At 41.1% G+C, this 17,001-nt stretch overlaps 1 protein-coding gene across 2 annotated transcripts; it reads right to left on the bottom strand.

Moving 5' to 3' along the window:
* Positions 1–487: 487 nt before the first annotated feature.
* Positions 488–16,728, bottom strand: bdh1 (3-hydroxybutyrate dehydrogenase, type 1). Of its 2 annotated transcripts, XR_005130088.1 has the most exons (6): positions 16,516–16,728; positions 14,841–14,951; positions 12,656–12,797; positions 10,796–10,948; positions 6,407–7,247; positions 488–830 (listed from the first exon to the last, which is right to left on the bottom strand). XR_005130088.1 is itself a non-coding variant. In XM_017705097.2 (5 exons), the coding sequence occupies exons 1-5, from the start codon at positions 16,726–16,728 to the stop codon at positions 6,781–6,783; spliced, it is 1,086 nt and encodes a 361-aa protein (XP_017560586.1). In that variant the 3' UTR covers positions 4,030–6,780. The 2 variants fall into 2 exon arrangements, 1 of the variants encoding a protein (XP_017560586.1); XM_017705097.2 differs by lacking the exon at positions 488–830 and having other exon boundaries at positions 4,030–7,247.
* Between the last annotated feature and the right edge of the window lie 273 nt (positions 16,729–17,001).

Below are 17,001 nucleotides of genomic sequence, written 5' to 3'. Positions count from 1 at the left end.
GGAACCAGGCATTGCAATGCATCTTCAATGCAAATGCAACCGTTTTATATACTATTCTACACGTGTCTTCTGTGTTTTATGTGTAATGTTGATGGTAACATAGTGGTAGCTCTTAAAAGAAAAGTTTTTTCCTTAGGGACTGTTTTGCTTTACAATGCCATGCATGTACAGTTCGAGCATGAATAAATGGGGAAAAAAAAAACCGTTTTGGCCCGAAACCTTCTCATACCTGTCGTCTCGGGTATCAGGCAGCGTATTCATAAACTAATTTAAGTACTTTGTGAAGTTCAGGTGGTTCCTGTCACCACTACTGTGCACAGTTCTGACTCTTGTGTTTCTCCAGAACAGAGTATTTTACATCACACCTCTCTGAATGACTTGGTTTACATCTTAAGGATTCAGTTATGCAGAAATTTTAAAAAAGCCGGTGGAATTCCCCTTTAAATAATGTTTGGGAACAGGAGCGAAAGGATATTTAACAGTGTAGTCGTTTGCAGGGTTTTATTTCTGAATAGTCTTTAATATGTACACTTTACTTTCCCTGCGTCTCTGAAATGTCCACATGTACATCCAACAGGGCCCTGCAGGGTGACGCCATGACTGTGTTGCTGTGTGAATGAGGACATTGCAGTCTTTTATCTTCTTTAAGGATGTTCATTAAATGCAGTTGACTGGTGTTCACAATTTGATCTCCACTTTAAAATTGGCTCGTTTCCCTGTATGTCTGACAGCAGCTGGAATGGTGAGTGCTTGTGTTGGTCACTCTTTAGCCTGCCTCCACCAATCCAGTACTGCTTCCTGATACCAGGTCCTATAAAGGGAAATTTCACCTTTAAAAAAAAAACAAAAAACAAAAAAAAAACGTTCAGTCATCGTCATGTAAACAAACCCATTCAGAGTGTTTTGATGTGAAATGGTTCACTGTAGAGAAATGAGTCTGCTTGGATTAACAGTGGTGTGATGGGAACCAGGGGTCAAGGTGTCTCGAACGCAAATATATCCGTCATAGTTACCATCCAAAATGACCAGAGAACATGTCGTCTGTGTTTATATACGGCTGCTGTTCAGATCAAAACCTTTTATCTCCAAAATGGTAACTTTACAGGAGAAGGAAAAACCATGCTTTACTTTTAATGTAAGTCAATGGAACCAGACTTTTTGTCCAAGTCATCTTGGGGCGTTTCTTTTGGTCCATTCGTCATGAAATTTACACACAACGGCCAACAGGCATTTTCAAATGATATCAAAACCTGAAAAATGGCAACGTTTTCTTCCGACGGCAGCGATATGTAATGTTAATAATGGGACAGCTGTGGTAAATCTGAAAAAGCATGTTTTCTGTTTTTCCTCAGTCTCCTGCACCGTACTTATTTTGTGGTGGAATACCTTTTGCATGCTGGGAACGTTTAGAGACCTTGTATATGATCTTCAGACGTCTGGTTCCTATCACCACCACTGTGAACAATTCTGACTGTTTCTCTAGAACTGACCATTTCTCACCAATCCACTCGGAAAGACTTTTACATCTTGATTGCAATTTTGAAAAATTGGTGGAATTCCCCTGTACATTTCTCACTTTAATAGTGCTGATCTAGGATCAGTTCGTGCCAGTCTAACTAATGCTTTGGCAGGTAACTGATCTTAGAACAGTGCTCATATTTTAAGCCCTGGATGAACTTGTTGACCAAGTGCTCTCCTCAATGTTAATCGAGCCACTAGCGGCTCCAGAACGAGCCTGTTTAGTGATTTAGATGCTGATGACAGTGGCACGCTCAGATGTTAAAGACCCACTTTGAACATATAATTTCTAACCTGGAGCATTTTAGAGAGATTAATTACTGACCCTGAACCTGCGCTGAGGGGCCAGCGTGTTCATGGTCTGTCAGACAGAGGAGATGTGGAGGAAATATGGGCCAGACGATGCTGTGAAACTGTACTTATATGCTCACTATCTACATGGAACTAAACTCGTCTTCGTATCTAATAGAAGTTTATTAGACTGTTCAAAGGAAGTAATAAAGTACATAAACCACACTCCTTTCTCTCGTGTCATATATAGAGAGAGCGCACAGCCGTGGAATAGCGAAAGTAAGGTTGGGTAAGTGCCTTAACGTGAATGGGTGTCAAACTGAAATGATATGAGACAAACTAGATCATCTGTTGTGTGATTCTCTTTGAAAAATAATGTTTGCTTTCTGCTATTATCTTCTCATTTAACACCCCATTGAATATATTTTAGTTCTTCTGTAATGAAGGACAGTTTATTTTAAATGATTCTTAAAGGGGAATTCCACCAAATGTTTAAAGATTTGTGTAATCAAATGGTTAAAATCGTTGTTGTCTGAAGAAAACCTCGTATCTCCAAAATGGTAACTTTACAGGAGAAGGAAAAAACCTGCTTAACTTTTAATGTAAGTCAATGGAGCCCGATGCCACCCCCCCCCCCAAAGTCATTTGGGGTCATTTCTTTCAGTCCGTTCATGAAACTTACATACAATATAAAGGGGAACAGGCGCTTTCAAACTGTCAAAAACTGAAAAACGTCAAAAACGGAGATGCAAGGTTTTCTTCCGGCAACAGCGATATGTAGAACAATCGTTCAGAGTGGTTTGATGTGGTTTGATGAAATGTTTAGTTCTAGAGAAACGTAGCAGGTCGGAATTGTTTACAGTGGTCGGTGACGGGAACCAGATGTCCGAAGAGTTTAATGCCCCTAAAAGCTAGATGAAACGGTTCCAAGTACAACTTTACCATCATCGGCATTACTGGTGGTTTTGGATGGTAAATAAAATGGCTAAATTTGTGTTAAAGATGTCCTGACCCCTGGTTCCCATCACAACCACTATAAAATCAGGGTTGGTCATTTCTCTACAGCGAACCATTTCACATTAAACCACTTTTGAATGACTTTTCTTACATCTCAACAACTAAATTATGCAAAAACGTCAATAAAATGGTCAAATTTCACTTCAGTGTTTGAACTACGTGGTTACTTTAGTGCCGGCTTTTCTCTGTAGATAGGCTTGTGTTCGTTACACTATTAATCTATGTTATAGACATTGACAGACTGTTTCGTGGTTCTGTCAGCTCAGTTATTTTGCAGTCGGTAGTATTTCAGAGAATGTATTATTGACATGAGAGTTTAGCGAAGGTGCCCAAACCTGTTCTCGATGGGGATCTTTGTAACTACAGCCTGTTGATTTAGGTTATGCAATAAGCTTAACCTGGATAAAACCACTACTGACTCTCGTGTAGTAAAAGTACTTCCATGACTCTCTTATGGCTCTTCAGCCTCCCACAAGAAACAATAGTTCACAAGGTTTGTGCTGATATGGGCCATTTTTGTGCCCTGTTTCACAGACCATCCTCCTCTTTATGAGGGTATATAAACCGAATGGTTGTCACTTCTGCTGAAAGCTTTTTTCTGCAGAAAACACTGCAGCCCAAAGTGCTAATCAGGGGCCCTGTTACTCATTAGCTGTTGTGCCGTTGCCCACACATATTGTTTTGAGCAGGGCTCGGCCTTGTTGTCTCACTGTTCCCAGACTACGACCACATTCACGCAGTCTTCGTTTTTAAAGGGAGGTTCCAGCGAATTTTCAAAATGTCTGCATAAATAAAGTCGAGATGTAAACAGTTGGTCCGAGGAGTCTGAGGTGAAAGGCTTTGTTCTAGAGAAGCTGAGTCAGAACTGTTCACAGTGGGGCTGATAGGAACCAGATGTCTGAAGAGTTTAACGCTTCTAAAGCTGCATCACAGAGTGACATTACACAAAATGGTTAGAAATGATTGTTTTAGGATAGTTTTGCCGAAGATTTTTTGGCCTTAAACGTTTGTTTTTAAGCCATTCGTGGCAGAGAGTCACATGTACGGTGTCTACATACTGTATTCTATATAAAAATCATACGACGTTGGTTCATTTCTCATGGCTAGTAAAGGAAATGGTGAGTTTTGTGTTGTCCCTTGGTTCAGTAGGTTTCTCTATAATCAACCATTTCACATCAAATGACAAGCAAATGACCCCCAACATTTCATTTGAAGGAAACAGGACGACCTGCATGAGTTTATTTGTAAAACTATACTTGCTTGTTTTTCCATTACTGGCAACATTACACCAACAATATGTTTAGTATTTGTTCAAATGTGTTATTTCCTACCTGTAATATAACACATGGATGTCATATGACTTGTGCTACATATGAGCCAGGGATGGGAAAGTCTGCCACCTACAGGGATATATTGCAAAAAGACTGCAAGCAAATAAAAGACAGGCTTGCATTTCTTTCCCATACAATTACACAGTTCTTAAATAAAGGTAAATTTTTATTCATACTTTATAGTTTTCAAGCTACTTTTATTGTGGAAAAGCTCAAATCTTTGAATAGGGGAGAATTTCCATTATTTCCCGAAAAAAAAAAAAACAATAGGGAGACTTGCTCAGCTGCTCCATCTGGTGGATATTTTAAAAAACACTTTTCTAAACACAGCTTTTGCTGCTTTTCCCACCAGAACATGAAAAACAGGATTTATTTCGATGTAGTGGTGCTAAACAAAGCCATTTGTTATCTGAATAAAACCGTGCATCAGCGCCGTGTGATGTGTACATTCCAATACTGGAGGATGAGAAATTTATGGAACTATGCAATGTGTTCTTTGTTTAGCAGCCTATTAGCTGCTGCCTAATGTCAGGCAGTCTTTTGTGTCTGCTGAAGGAGCTTTGACAGAACCACAGGCATTCTCTTTTATTCAGTGGCAGTTTGCTGAAAAGGATCCAGCCGAGGCATCTGCTGTGGAAGAGACTCCAGCCAGAGCCTGTAGAGACACTGCGCAAACACTTTCTCTCCTTCTCGGAGCTGAGCTCTACAGTATTTATGCCTTTAAACTAAAACACATTGGAATGTTTAGTTCAGTGAAACTGTACAGTTATAGCAGATGATCAGCCGTTCAGCCAGGACACATCTGGTGTCTGAAATCTGGCGCATCGCATGGCACAAAAAAGTAGCAGCCACCCTGAAGAGGGATGTACAATCAGAACGGCCTCAAACGAGCGATCAGGAAATTTATTATTTTCATTTTGGTCGGTCTGTGTTGTAATTTTATCATGTAATGTGCGCTTGGGACTCTTTTTCGCATGCTGATTCTACGTCTATACCAAAATGCTGTAGCATAATTTTGCAGGACTCATTGAACTAAATAGCCAGTCACCTCTTACTTTTCATAGAGCACTTTACTTCTGTTAAAGTGCCCATAAGCTCTAATGAACCTTTTGAACCCCTTGAATGTCTCAATCAAAATTCTGGAGGGTCCCTGAAACGAAGTCGTGGTTGAGCTGATTCACCCACAATTTGTGCAGCTTCTGTTTTCTTAACTAACTAGAGATGCAACACTGGTTTGCCTCAGGGTGGTGCTGTACCAAGCTGGCTCACCCAGTTGGTCCTTTATAGCCTAGCAACTGTAACTATGCCCAGATATATGCCCACAGCATATTGTACCAATTTACTAAGAGATTAATGGAAAGAGCGAACTGTTTGTCTCTTCACCTGAAAACAAGGAGGCGTGCAAGATCTCAGGTAACGTGTAGAAGATCAAAGTTTGTTAAACCAAACATTTCTAGCACGAGAGCCACTATAGCGAATGGAGACGCCAGTCAATATGGGACCCCCGAGTACCAGGGGGTATTTCACACACTGGTTAAGATAATCATAACACTAGGATGTTTCTGAGAAACTAGCCCCTGATTTTTACTGTAAGAGAGTTCCAGTTTGGCCACTTACAAAGAAAATAGTTATTTCTGTGGCAACTTTGATAAGCATAATGTTCACTAAGCTACAGAGTAAAAAGATCCAGAAATGACGATGCTAAAAATTGATCGAATAGAAATATAAATCTGTCATACAGTTTCATGATCTGAGCACTTATAATACTGAAGCCTTATATTTGTTCATACTTCTGTCCATCTTTAATGACACCAGTGTGTCATACAGCATCAGAAACCACATGTATTTGAGATTGCTGAACAGCAAGCTGCAGCGCAAAAGCTAATGAAGCATTTGTCAGACACTAAACGTCTTGGCAGAAAATCTGATTTGTCTTTTCACACATCTTTAACCCATGGGTCAATCATTTTATCCACAAAAGGCCAGTGTGGTTGCAGTTTTTCATTCCAGTCAAGAGCTCACGTTAAATAATGAGCTGTTCCTGCATGACTGGAACGAAAACCTGCAGCCAAAACTGGCCCTTTGTGAAAAAGCTTGCTGACACGTGCTTTAACCTTTCAGGTGCTCGAATCTTGAGAGTAGTGAGTATGTACTGCATTCATGTAGTGATCTGGAACATAGCTTAAGTGCTTAGAATGACCAGTATTGCAGACGTGATTAGTGGGTAGGCAAACAATGACAGCAATTACTTCAACTGATTTCCAAAAACGGTCTATTTTCCAGCACAGTGTCCACACTCTCCGCTGGGCATGGTCAACACTTCGGGCATGTCGAACAAGAGGCAACAGAAATGTCTGAGATTGGTCAGCATGCTTATGGAACACTTCAGACATCTCAGTGGTTTGTTAGTGTCCATCTGTGTGGTACCACCGTTTGCAGGAACTAGGAATCACTTGATTTCGATGCAGCTAACACACGATGGCTGTGTAATACAGCAGTCGGCAGCGTTTGGAGCCTAATTTGCTAAGCACAGAAGCCGCAATTGCGAGAATGAATCGTACACGATTACAAGTTCAGGCCCCAATCAGAGGAGAGGGAAGCAGAGAAGCACATGGTGAACTCATCAGAAGTAGAGCCGGTCAGAAATGGCTGCCGGGAGGTGGGTCATGACCTGCACGCGAATCCACCAGTGAGGCTCCATTGGGCTGTAGCGCGTGTACGGCCGCTTAGACGTGATCGCGTCTGTGATGTCGTCCAAAACCGGCGACACGTCCCGCTGGCCGCTGTTGCAGTAAGAGCGCATCAGTGCCATGTACTGCTCAAAATGGGCCTTGCCGTAGTCCTCCTGCACGTCAGGGGGCGCCTCCTTCCACAGCTTCTCCGCCGTGGTGGCCACAATGTCGCGGGTCAGGATTCCTGTGGCCACTATGAAGTTCCCTGGCTCTATGACCGACACCTTCACGCCCCAGGACTTCATCTCGTACCTGAGGCAGTCAGAGAAGGCTTCCACTCCGTACTTCGAGATGCAGTAAGGAGAACGCAAGGCATTTCCCATCCGGCCATACATGCTGGCTATGTTCACCACACGGCCTGGAAAACAGCGGACAAGATCAGCGTCGTGATCCGGCTCAGTGTGTAAACGCACACACTGCACGTCAAATGTTTTGGGACACAAAGCTGTTCACAATGGTAATTTAAATACAAAGCTGCATACAAACACGAGGTCAAGTTACAGATTTTGCTAAAGTGAAAATATATGAACACATCTTTACAGAGAACCCACTTATATAGGGCATTTTTCTACAAAATACACCATTTCTATTTATCTACTGAGTTTGTTTTTTAATGTCTTTTCGATTATACCGCAACTTATGTGAAGGCCACATTTTATTTATTTTCCAAAATGTTAAAATCAGTCAATAAACACTAACTGTGCATTAACATGGGCAGAATTGCGTTCCCTGTTGATGTGTTAACTCATTTTGACATAGAAAATCAACAAAACCTGTAACTTAATGACTGAACCTTCACATACAACTGTAAATGAAATTATGTAAACTGCAAAAACAGCCCATTTTGACTTCACTATTTTTGTGATGTCACAAAACCCAGCACATTTATACAAACTTTAGACAATTTAGAGCCATTTATTCACATTTACTCTATAAGAAGGATTCCAGCCTGGATGACTTTTTGAACAGGGCACAAAACAAGGCAGCCAGTCAGAGCACAGGTCATTTACATATACACGTCTTAAAGGCACGGTAACAAAACTGTCAGTTTAATTCTAAAGGATAAAGCTAGGTTGAAAATGGTCCTGGAAAAAATGAACCACAACTGTTTTTGGTACATAAACCCACACAAATGCTATAAAAGGACCGCAGAGAAATGAAATAAATGTAGGAAAACGTAAAGGATACAGATCCTTTAAAGACTTAAAATAAGCTTTCGGGTGTTTAAACCAGCTCTGGGTCAAAATACGTGCTTTTAAATACGTGCTTTTAACACGAGTTTCCAAAAGGAAGCTGTCAATTCATTATTTAGACAAAACCTGCTCTTTACACCAAGGAAGACCACTTGATAAGCTTGAAGCTGAGAGTTGCAAAATACAAATGGGTGACAAAAACACTGTAAAGTGTCTTTGTAATGTGTCCAGCAGCTTCAAAGTTTCTTGGCATAGATTCTTCTTTTAGTCTTTTACTAAAGTAAGAGAACCTGTGTTCTACATTCAGTTCGACAAGCAGGTTATTTACTTTTCAAGTTAAAACATTCATTGGAACACTGTTCTTCCACAATGTTTGGTGTTTTGATGAGAAGCACTGTCTAAAAATCTCCCACAGGTGTTGAACTGGGTTGTGATTTGGTGACCGTAGCACGTGACTTCATTTATATACTCATCAAGCCATTCAGCCACCCCTGTCAGTGGTCTAGTCACCACTAGAGCAGAAATCTTGCATCCCAGGATGAAGGTGATCAATCAAAATAACATTATCTGCAGTGACTCTTCCTTCTCAGGGGACAAGAGGAGCCAAACCATAGACCATGCCGGCAAAATGCCCTCAGCAGCATAACAGGGCCACGGGACCCCCTCACTGTAGGGGTCAAACATTCACGCCTGTAGGGATTTCTTTGTGTGGCACCCACTCACAATGTGGTGAAGGATGTGTCATCTGACCATGTCACTTCGGTCACTGTTCCTAGCCAGATGGGCTGCCTTTGTGACTGAAGCTCCTGCCATCCGTGCCCCAATAATGAACTCTTGAAAAGATCTTTTCCACAATCAGGGTCAGCTGGTCCTGCTCAGCATTTTTATACATGCCTCAGAGCTAAACTGCATCATGCAGCACATGTTGGGAAGCACCTGCATCTGCATCTGTTATATTTCTCAGTTTGTTGCCTGTTTGTATATCTAAAGTATTTCTCTACAGCTGTTTTATGTTAGAAGCTTTACTCAAATATTTCTTACTTGAGAAGTAACTGCAAAGTGTCCTCAGACCTTTGACTGGCAGTCTCAGTAAAGTCATCCAGACATGGATCGGCAAATATTCAAGCTCACATAAGGAAATTGGACGCATTCTAAGAAAATGGTTAAAGCTGGACTGTAATTGGGTCAGTGTGAACGTGTAAATAAGACCTCAAACTCAAAGTCCATTTAAGATGGGAGTCAAAGCTCTGTCTGAATTTTCTTCGACCACAAAGTAAAAGATTGATAGGGGCCCAGAAGTTGGCCGCTGTTCTACCAGATTAAGGCCAGTTACTATGTTACCAACCTTTTAATAATAACTTTCTTAGAACTTTGAAACTTTGAAATTTCTTAGAAATACATTTTCTGACGGTCAGATTTCTAACTTTTAACTTAAATTTCTAATATTAATTTTACTCGTAGCAGGCACTGTTATTATTGAAGTTAACACATACATACATACACACATATATAAATAAATAAATAAATAAAAAGTGTGTGTGATTTATATTATATACTTAAAACAAAATTACATATAAATGATATAGTTATATAATGTATCACAGAACAATAACTTCATTTAACCTATCAGTCTTACAACCAATGGCTCTTTAGTAAAGAGTTCTTTAGTAAAGAAAACGGTTCTGTATTGAAGCACGAACACTCAAAGAACCCTTTGCATGATTAAAGGGTCCTGTGTGTTGTTAAATGGTTCTTCAAGTTGATGGAGAATGTGCCATAAATGGTTCTATACAGAACTTTTTTGGAGTTTTACATAGAACCTTTTTATTTATTTATTTATTTTAATGTGTTTATTTCTTTTTAATGAAGCACCAAAAAAAATGCTTCTTCTATTGTTACAAGTTTGACATCATCATAATAGAATAACCCTTTTTTAACAAATGTTCTATATAGAACCATATAAAACACATTGTCAGTCTGAAGAACCATTTAATGATGCACAGAACTGTTTAATCATGCGCAGGGTTCTTTGGGTGTTCGTGGTTCTATACAGAACCCTTGAAGAATCATCTTTTTAAGTGCGCACATCAGATAAACTTCATCACTTATATTGATTTCTCTGCTTGTTGCTCCAAGTAAAAATAATATAAAACTACAATATGCTTTTGTTATTGCTGGCAATAACTGAGACTTGCAGAGCTGAAGGGGAATTCTGCTGATTTCTGCATAATTAAGTTGGACGTGAAATGTGACACTTTAGAGCAGGGGTACCCATTCTTCTTCACAAAGGGCTGGTGTGGCTGCAGGTCTTGATTCTAAACAAGCTGAAGCGCATCTGATTCCACTCGCTTCATCAGTTGCTCTTCAAACTGTTGATCAAGTCTGCTCCTGCTTTGCTGAAATGAAAACCTGCAGCCACACTGGCCCTTTGTGGTCAAGACTGGACGCCCCTGCTCTGGAGAAACTACTTCACCATTATTACCATTACATATAAAAACTCAGAAGACATGTGGTTCTGTATAGTAAACTAAATGGCTATATTTTGAAACGCCACAGTAAACAAATCGGTAAGATTCCCTACAATTAATCTTCTCACATCAGAAATCTCTGAAGGACGCGGTTTACATCAAACAATTTGATGCGGAATTTCGAAAAACGGACGGAATTCCCCTTAAGGTTTGAAACTAGCATTCGTCTTTCCTCTGCTGCTCACCTTTAGCTTTGCGGATAAGCGGAAGAAGAGCTTTGGTCACTCTGATCGTTCCCCACAGGTTGACCTCTGACACCTGCTTGTACGTGTCCATTGTAGTGAATTCCACCTCGCCAAATGTAGAGACCCCTGCATTATTCACCACCGCCCACAGACCTGGCCAACACACCAAACAAGACCAGAGGTCAGTCAAATCACACTGCTGATAGCACAGCCTGCTATCACCTGTATTATTACAGTAAAACTGCCCACAGTGCTGGAAGGGTTGCCGTGCAATCGGATATCAAATCATGCAACACTTGCGGTCAAATTCAAAGCTACTAACAGTGACTGACATATAGATTCATTTAATGCTATTAATACAGTGAGGAAAGTACAAGAACTCACACTTTATATAATGTACTTCCAGTGAATATATCCACTTTAAATGTACACATGTAATGCCTTGTACTTCTAAATATGCTAAAAAATATGAATTCATAAGCATAAACAAAGACATGGTTAAATATACTCATAGGGAAACCCCAGAGGGTCCACAATTTTGCTCCAACACAAACAGAAAAATGTGGACTGTCTGTGGGTCCATGAGCACCCACAGGTTTGAGAGCTACTGAGGAAAAACACCACAAATGAAAAACATTAGTACTGTGCTACAAAGCCGCTGTTGGCCGAGTCGTCTATGGTAAGATGTCTGGCAAAACTGTGGTTCAGTTTCCCCCCCACTTCTCTCGGAAACCAATTTTCAGCTTCCCAAGGTTACAAAGTTGTTGTTGTAACTCTGATGGTGTCGCAATTTCAAAATCCTCCATAAATCTTCAGTAGAACTCATATCAGGAGATTGGCTAGGCCATGCCAGCTCCTCCACCTTAGTTTTTAGAAACCAGTCTTGAGCTATTTTGGATATATGTTTGGGGTTGTTGTCCATCTTCTGCCTTTTCTTGGCCAAAAAAAATTCTTCTCCAACTTCTCCCGGTATACCACTCCATTCACGTTTTTTTTTGATGACGTCTGATGCTCCAGTGCCGTTTGTAGAGAAGCAGCCCCCTATCATGATGCTCCCACCTCCATACTTCACTGTGTGCATGGCGTTCCTGGGATTATTCACACAACCCTTCTTTCTCCAAGCATGACGAGATGAATTACTGCCACAGAGGTCAGCAGAGTTTATTCCAAACTGTTCAAAGTGCTTCTTTTTTGAGTTTTATGTAGAGTGGAATGGAGATGAATACGGTGCAGTTCAGTGCTTGTTCTCTGTGTAACTGTCTCATTCATTCTTTGTAAGCTCTTTGTGGACCATGGCTTTTGGAGTAGTAACTGTCTACTGTTTGCCATCAGGCTGTGATTGGTTGATTCTGAATAAGCCCCAGCCCTGATTATATATGCACATGCATCCAGATTATGTTTTTTTATTTTTTACCCTAGAATGTTTCTCATTGCTTTCACTTTAGGTTGTATTTTGTGCATTAAAAGTAATGATTTATTTATTAATTTTTTCCATTTTTAACATCTCAAAAACCTGCCATTTTTACAGGGGTGGGTGTAGTGTTTTTTATATCCACTGCAAGAGAGTCAGGAACTGTGGAGTGCATCCACAGAAGGTTTTTTGGGTTTAAGAGGTTAACAACACAGTGTGGTTTGAGGTGAGCATGTGATGATTTAAGCATGCAGTTTGCCTAAATGGTGGTTATAAGCTTTCATCACTTCTTAGTTACATTAGCCCTGTAGCCCCACTGCAACACAAAGGAAGCAAGTTTCAGACACCAAATAAAATCTAAATTATGCTCTAAACTTTTACTTCAATGTAAAAGATGTAATAAATAACGGTAATCTTGATCAGATGGTCAGCGTGCTGGCCGTACTCACCCATCTCCGAGTTATCCAGGTTGGTCTTGATGAACTCTACAGCCTTTGAAACCTCATCTTCATTGCAAACGTCCAGCTGGACCACCTTCATTCTGTCGGAGTGCATGTTCTCCAGCTCCACCACACCCTCGCCAGCCTTATCCTGTGGGCACAGAGCACCTGGAACACTCAAATATGGGCTTCCCTTTTACTTCTGCCTTACTGATACTGACAAATAGAGCACAGCTCTAATCCTGAAAGCTGAACTCTACAATTCTAAGCTCTTTCTTTGACCTGATTCACCAACTAACAAACCCTTCATGAACTGAATCTAAGGTCTTGTAGCAGGCAAAGAACTAAACCATGGGGTCTCCAGCTTCTTCCCATTAAAATCTGAAATTTGAAATATTCACATTGTCGCTGTAGGAACAAAGTCTTGTAACTTTCCAGCAAAGGGGGAAAAACACTTGGTATGGTGTAGAGGGCAACACCTCTGCCTCCTATGCTGTCGACTGGGGTTCTAGCAACCTATCACTGCTGTTGGATCAAAACCTCATATCTCCAAAATGCCAACTTTACAGGAGAAGAAGAAAAAAAAAAAAAAAACCTTACTTTTAAAAAAAGTCAATGGAACCAGATGATTTTCCAAGTAATTTGGGTCATTTCTGTAGGTCCATTCACCATGAAACTTACATACAATATACAGGACCACTGGTACTACATATAGGACTACCAGTACAAAAAACTGAAAAAGGACAAAAATGAAGATACGAGGTTTTGTTCTGACAGCAGCGCTATTCTGTACCAGTAAGAGTCCTTAGGCTAGACTCCTAACACTACTTTTGGCTACCTGTGTAAAATGATCACATTGTAAGTTGCTCTGGATAAGAGCGTCTGCCAAATACCATAAATGTAAATACTTACAAGATTTAATGTAAACTAACGTAACGATATTTGTTCCCAAGTGATTATGAACCACTTGTATTTGTCCATTTGTCTTGTAAAGTTTACACAATGTAAAGAGCTGCTGGAGTTTTCGAATGAGGGCGGGGTGGAAAGTTTTGTTCCAATGTAGCAAAATGTTCTCTGAACTCGTCAGTCAAACCATAGCTAAAATATTCATTTTTGTCATCTAATTTATCATAATAAATGCAATCTTTTGGCTACATAAGTCTACTGCTTTTACCAAAATAAGACGGAATCCAACGTGTAGGCATACTGCAAATTATTCAGTAACCGCGTGAAATAAATGTAAATTTAGATTTTGTTTATTTATTTATTTCTTTTTAAAAGCTCCCCTCAAATGAGCAGAGAAAGTGTTTTATGATCACACACATTGGTGTATGCCTATAATTTACTGCTGAAAGCCAAAAATGTGAGTATTTTTTCTAAGAATAGTTTTTACAGAGCAGATCACTGAAGAGACGCCGTCTGTTTATAGTTTATAGCCCAGATTTGTGGAAAAACGGGTCGACTTTCAGTAGAAAAACAAAGTTCAGCTTCTTTTATTATAAGGGTTTAAAATGACATCACCGTCTATTAGACTGGAGAGAAGAGCTACAGCCTCACACGACGCCCAGCTTCTGAATGTAGCTTATGAAATATGAAAATTACGAAGAATATGACGAAGTGCGTTTTGGAAGCACCGGTGGTCTCAAGGAGACCACATTTCATATCGTCTTTCATCTTTCCCTCCCAATGTTTGTGGATAAATCTGAAGAAAAATTTGAAAAAAATTAAGTTTATTCTTTGTAGACAACGTGTTGAATTATCTTGACTTAGAAAGACTCTGACGTATTCAGACTTGTGCATTAGATTGTATATCAGTATATTTTAACATTGTGACGATACATAACACCGGTCATTTTGGTCACTGGTGTCATGATGGGAATCCGTAGTGTCTCAGCCCCAACTGAGACCACACTCACAAGCCATGCACTACATGCACTACTACTACACGTAACACAAAAGACAGTTCGTGTCAATTCGAATCGCCCGGACGGATCTGTAGTGCACGTCTGCTTGTGAAACCAATGTATGGCTTTATGTTAACATGTTAACTGTCCGTTAATGCTCAAGAACCCTTACTCAACAAAGCGTCCGTTAAGTCCATTTCACAAATTAACCCCCCACTTCCTCCCTAAACCCAGACCTATGATTGGCCACAGTTCTGTAGCCCACCTCCTGCTGACGTTTACCACATTACCTTAAGGAGGCACCCAGCGAAGACAGTGAATCCGAGCTTATGGAGGTGTTTGGCCAGAGCATGACCAAAGCCACTGTCACAACCAGTAACAAAGACCGCCTTCCCCTCCACCTGCAAACGGAGAGACATTGAACAACGTTACGTCCAGAGAGCTTGCATAACATTCCTCTTAGCATGAAATGGGCCAATCTTTTGGCAAGAAAGGCAAACAGCACAAAGTTCTTTAGCTAAAGAAGAAGCTTAACACTGGCTTAGTTCACTGCCTTTAAATAAGCAGAGAAGGAGCTGTTTAAGCTTTTCCCCACAGTCTGTGGCTTTAGGCATTAGAAAGACCCCAAATACTTATATCGAGTATTAAAGGAAAACCGTGCGAGTGCTGATTTGTAGACTCAGCTCAGATAAATGGGAACACTTAAGGTCGCTGACGTTGTGCTCTGTTGATTTTCCTCAGCCAGTGTCAACAAACGTCACCTTGATGTTTTATATGTGAGCTGAATATAAACAAACGCTATTTGGGCTGGACGCTGCTGTATGTGGCGCTGACTATTACGTGCATGTAAACACGCTCACGGTTTCTACATGACTAGTTCGAGCGCAATTTGAAGATTTCTCTGAAAGATTTCTCTTTTCTTTCAAGCCAAACGGAGCGAAAGACAGAGCTAGTCCCACACACTTGGGAGGAAAACAGCACTTATCTCACACGGTCTAAAACACAGCAAAGGCACGATCCCATGAGCTGAGTCACTAATAACTGAAGATGGGCTCGAAAACATTTCTTCACAAGTTTCTTTGTGAGTTAATGTGAAGGCAGAGCCTATCAGATACTAAAGGGGAATTCCACTGATATTTCTAAATTTCTGAGCAAATAAAATCTTGAGATGTGAACAAAGTCATTCCCAGCAGTTTGTTGTGAAACGCTTCGTTCTGGAGAAACGTACTGACTCAGAATTGCTAAGCGTGGTGGTGATAGAAACCAGATGTCCACCTCTCAAAGCTCCCTCACAGAACATCAGACACTGCCTGATGCCTGCGACATTGTTTTACAATTGTTCTGAGTTCTAGGGCTAAAGCATATTTATTTAACCCCTGACCTCTTAACTTTGGGCCCGGTGGCTTTATTACACGCTCCTGTAAACTAGGAAGGGCTCTCTTAGTTTGCAGAGACGTCCCTGGAGTTAATTAATGATAAGCCTTCCTATGTAAAAAGCCTGTAATGTTAAAGGGTTGAAGCCGTTCATGGCGGAGGGGTACATGCAGGGCATAGTGAGGCAAACTAGTCCCCAGAGAAAACAGATTTTTTTTAGATTTATCACTATTTTAACATCAAAATTACATTTAAAGCCCAGAAGACAGGTGTAGGTTGTCTGGTGGTTTGGGATGGTAACTAAATTAGCTATATTTGTGGATGTTGTGACCCCCAGTCCCCTCTGGTTCCCATCACCACCACTCTAAGTCTGTAAGTTTCTCTACAATGAACCGCATCAAACCACTCAGAATGACTTTGTTTACGTTTTGGCCACTGATTCACACAGAAATTCAGAAAAATCGGTGGAGTTCCCCTTTTAAGCGTACATGAAGAGAAAACGAACACGAGCTCAGATCTGACTCGGTCCTCCCCTAACAGTCTGGCCTGGACCACAGTCCGGCACAGAGAGGGCAGAAGGCGGACACCCACCTTGACGGATCCCCGGGGCAGCCGAGGCAGGGCGATGTAGAGCACGAAGAGCGCGTAGAGCAGCACCACGCACTCGGTGGTGCTCGCCTCGGGCAGACCGCACAGCCGGGCCACCAGGTTGAGCGCGGACGGCAGACCGAAGCCCAGGACGAGCGTGAGAAAGACGGAGAAAGCGACGAGCAGAGCGGCTCGAACGAGCGGCAGCGAGGCCATCTTGGCGGACGCAGATTCGCTGAGCCGTGGCTTTAACTGCTGAGGGGGACGGGCTGTCTGAGCGAGGTCTGATTCACTTCACAGAACCGACTCCTCTGAACTGTCCGATTCCGTGAACCGAACGTCCGAGTCGGCGATTCATTTTAGCAACACTGTAAAAATGCAGCTTTTAAACGTAAAACAGTACAGAAGACCCAGGGGAAAAACAGCCCCTTAATAAGTCATAATAATAAGCATGTGTTCAATACTTCTGGCGTAGTATTTGTTAATAAT

This window comes from Pygocentrus nattereri, chromosome 3 (genome assembly GCF_015220715.1).
Source record: "Pygocentrus nattereri isolate fPygNat1 chromosome 3, fPygNat1.pri, whole genome shotgun sequence".
In the NCBI taxonomy this organism is placed as follows: domain Eukaryota; kingdom Metazoa; phylum Chordata; class Actinopteri; order Characiformes; family Serrasalmidae; genus Pygocentrus; species Pygocentrus nattereri.
The sequence above is the reverse complement of the archived record's forward strand: the minus strand, read 5'-3'. Positions and strand labels throughout refer to the sequence as shown.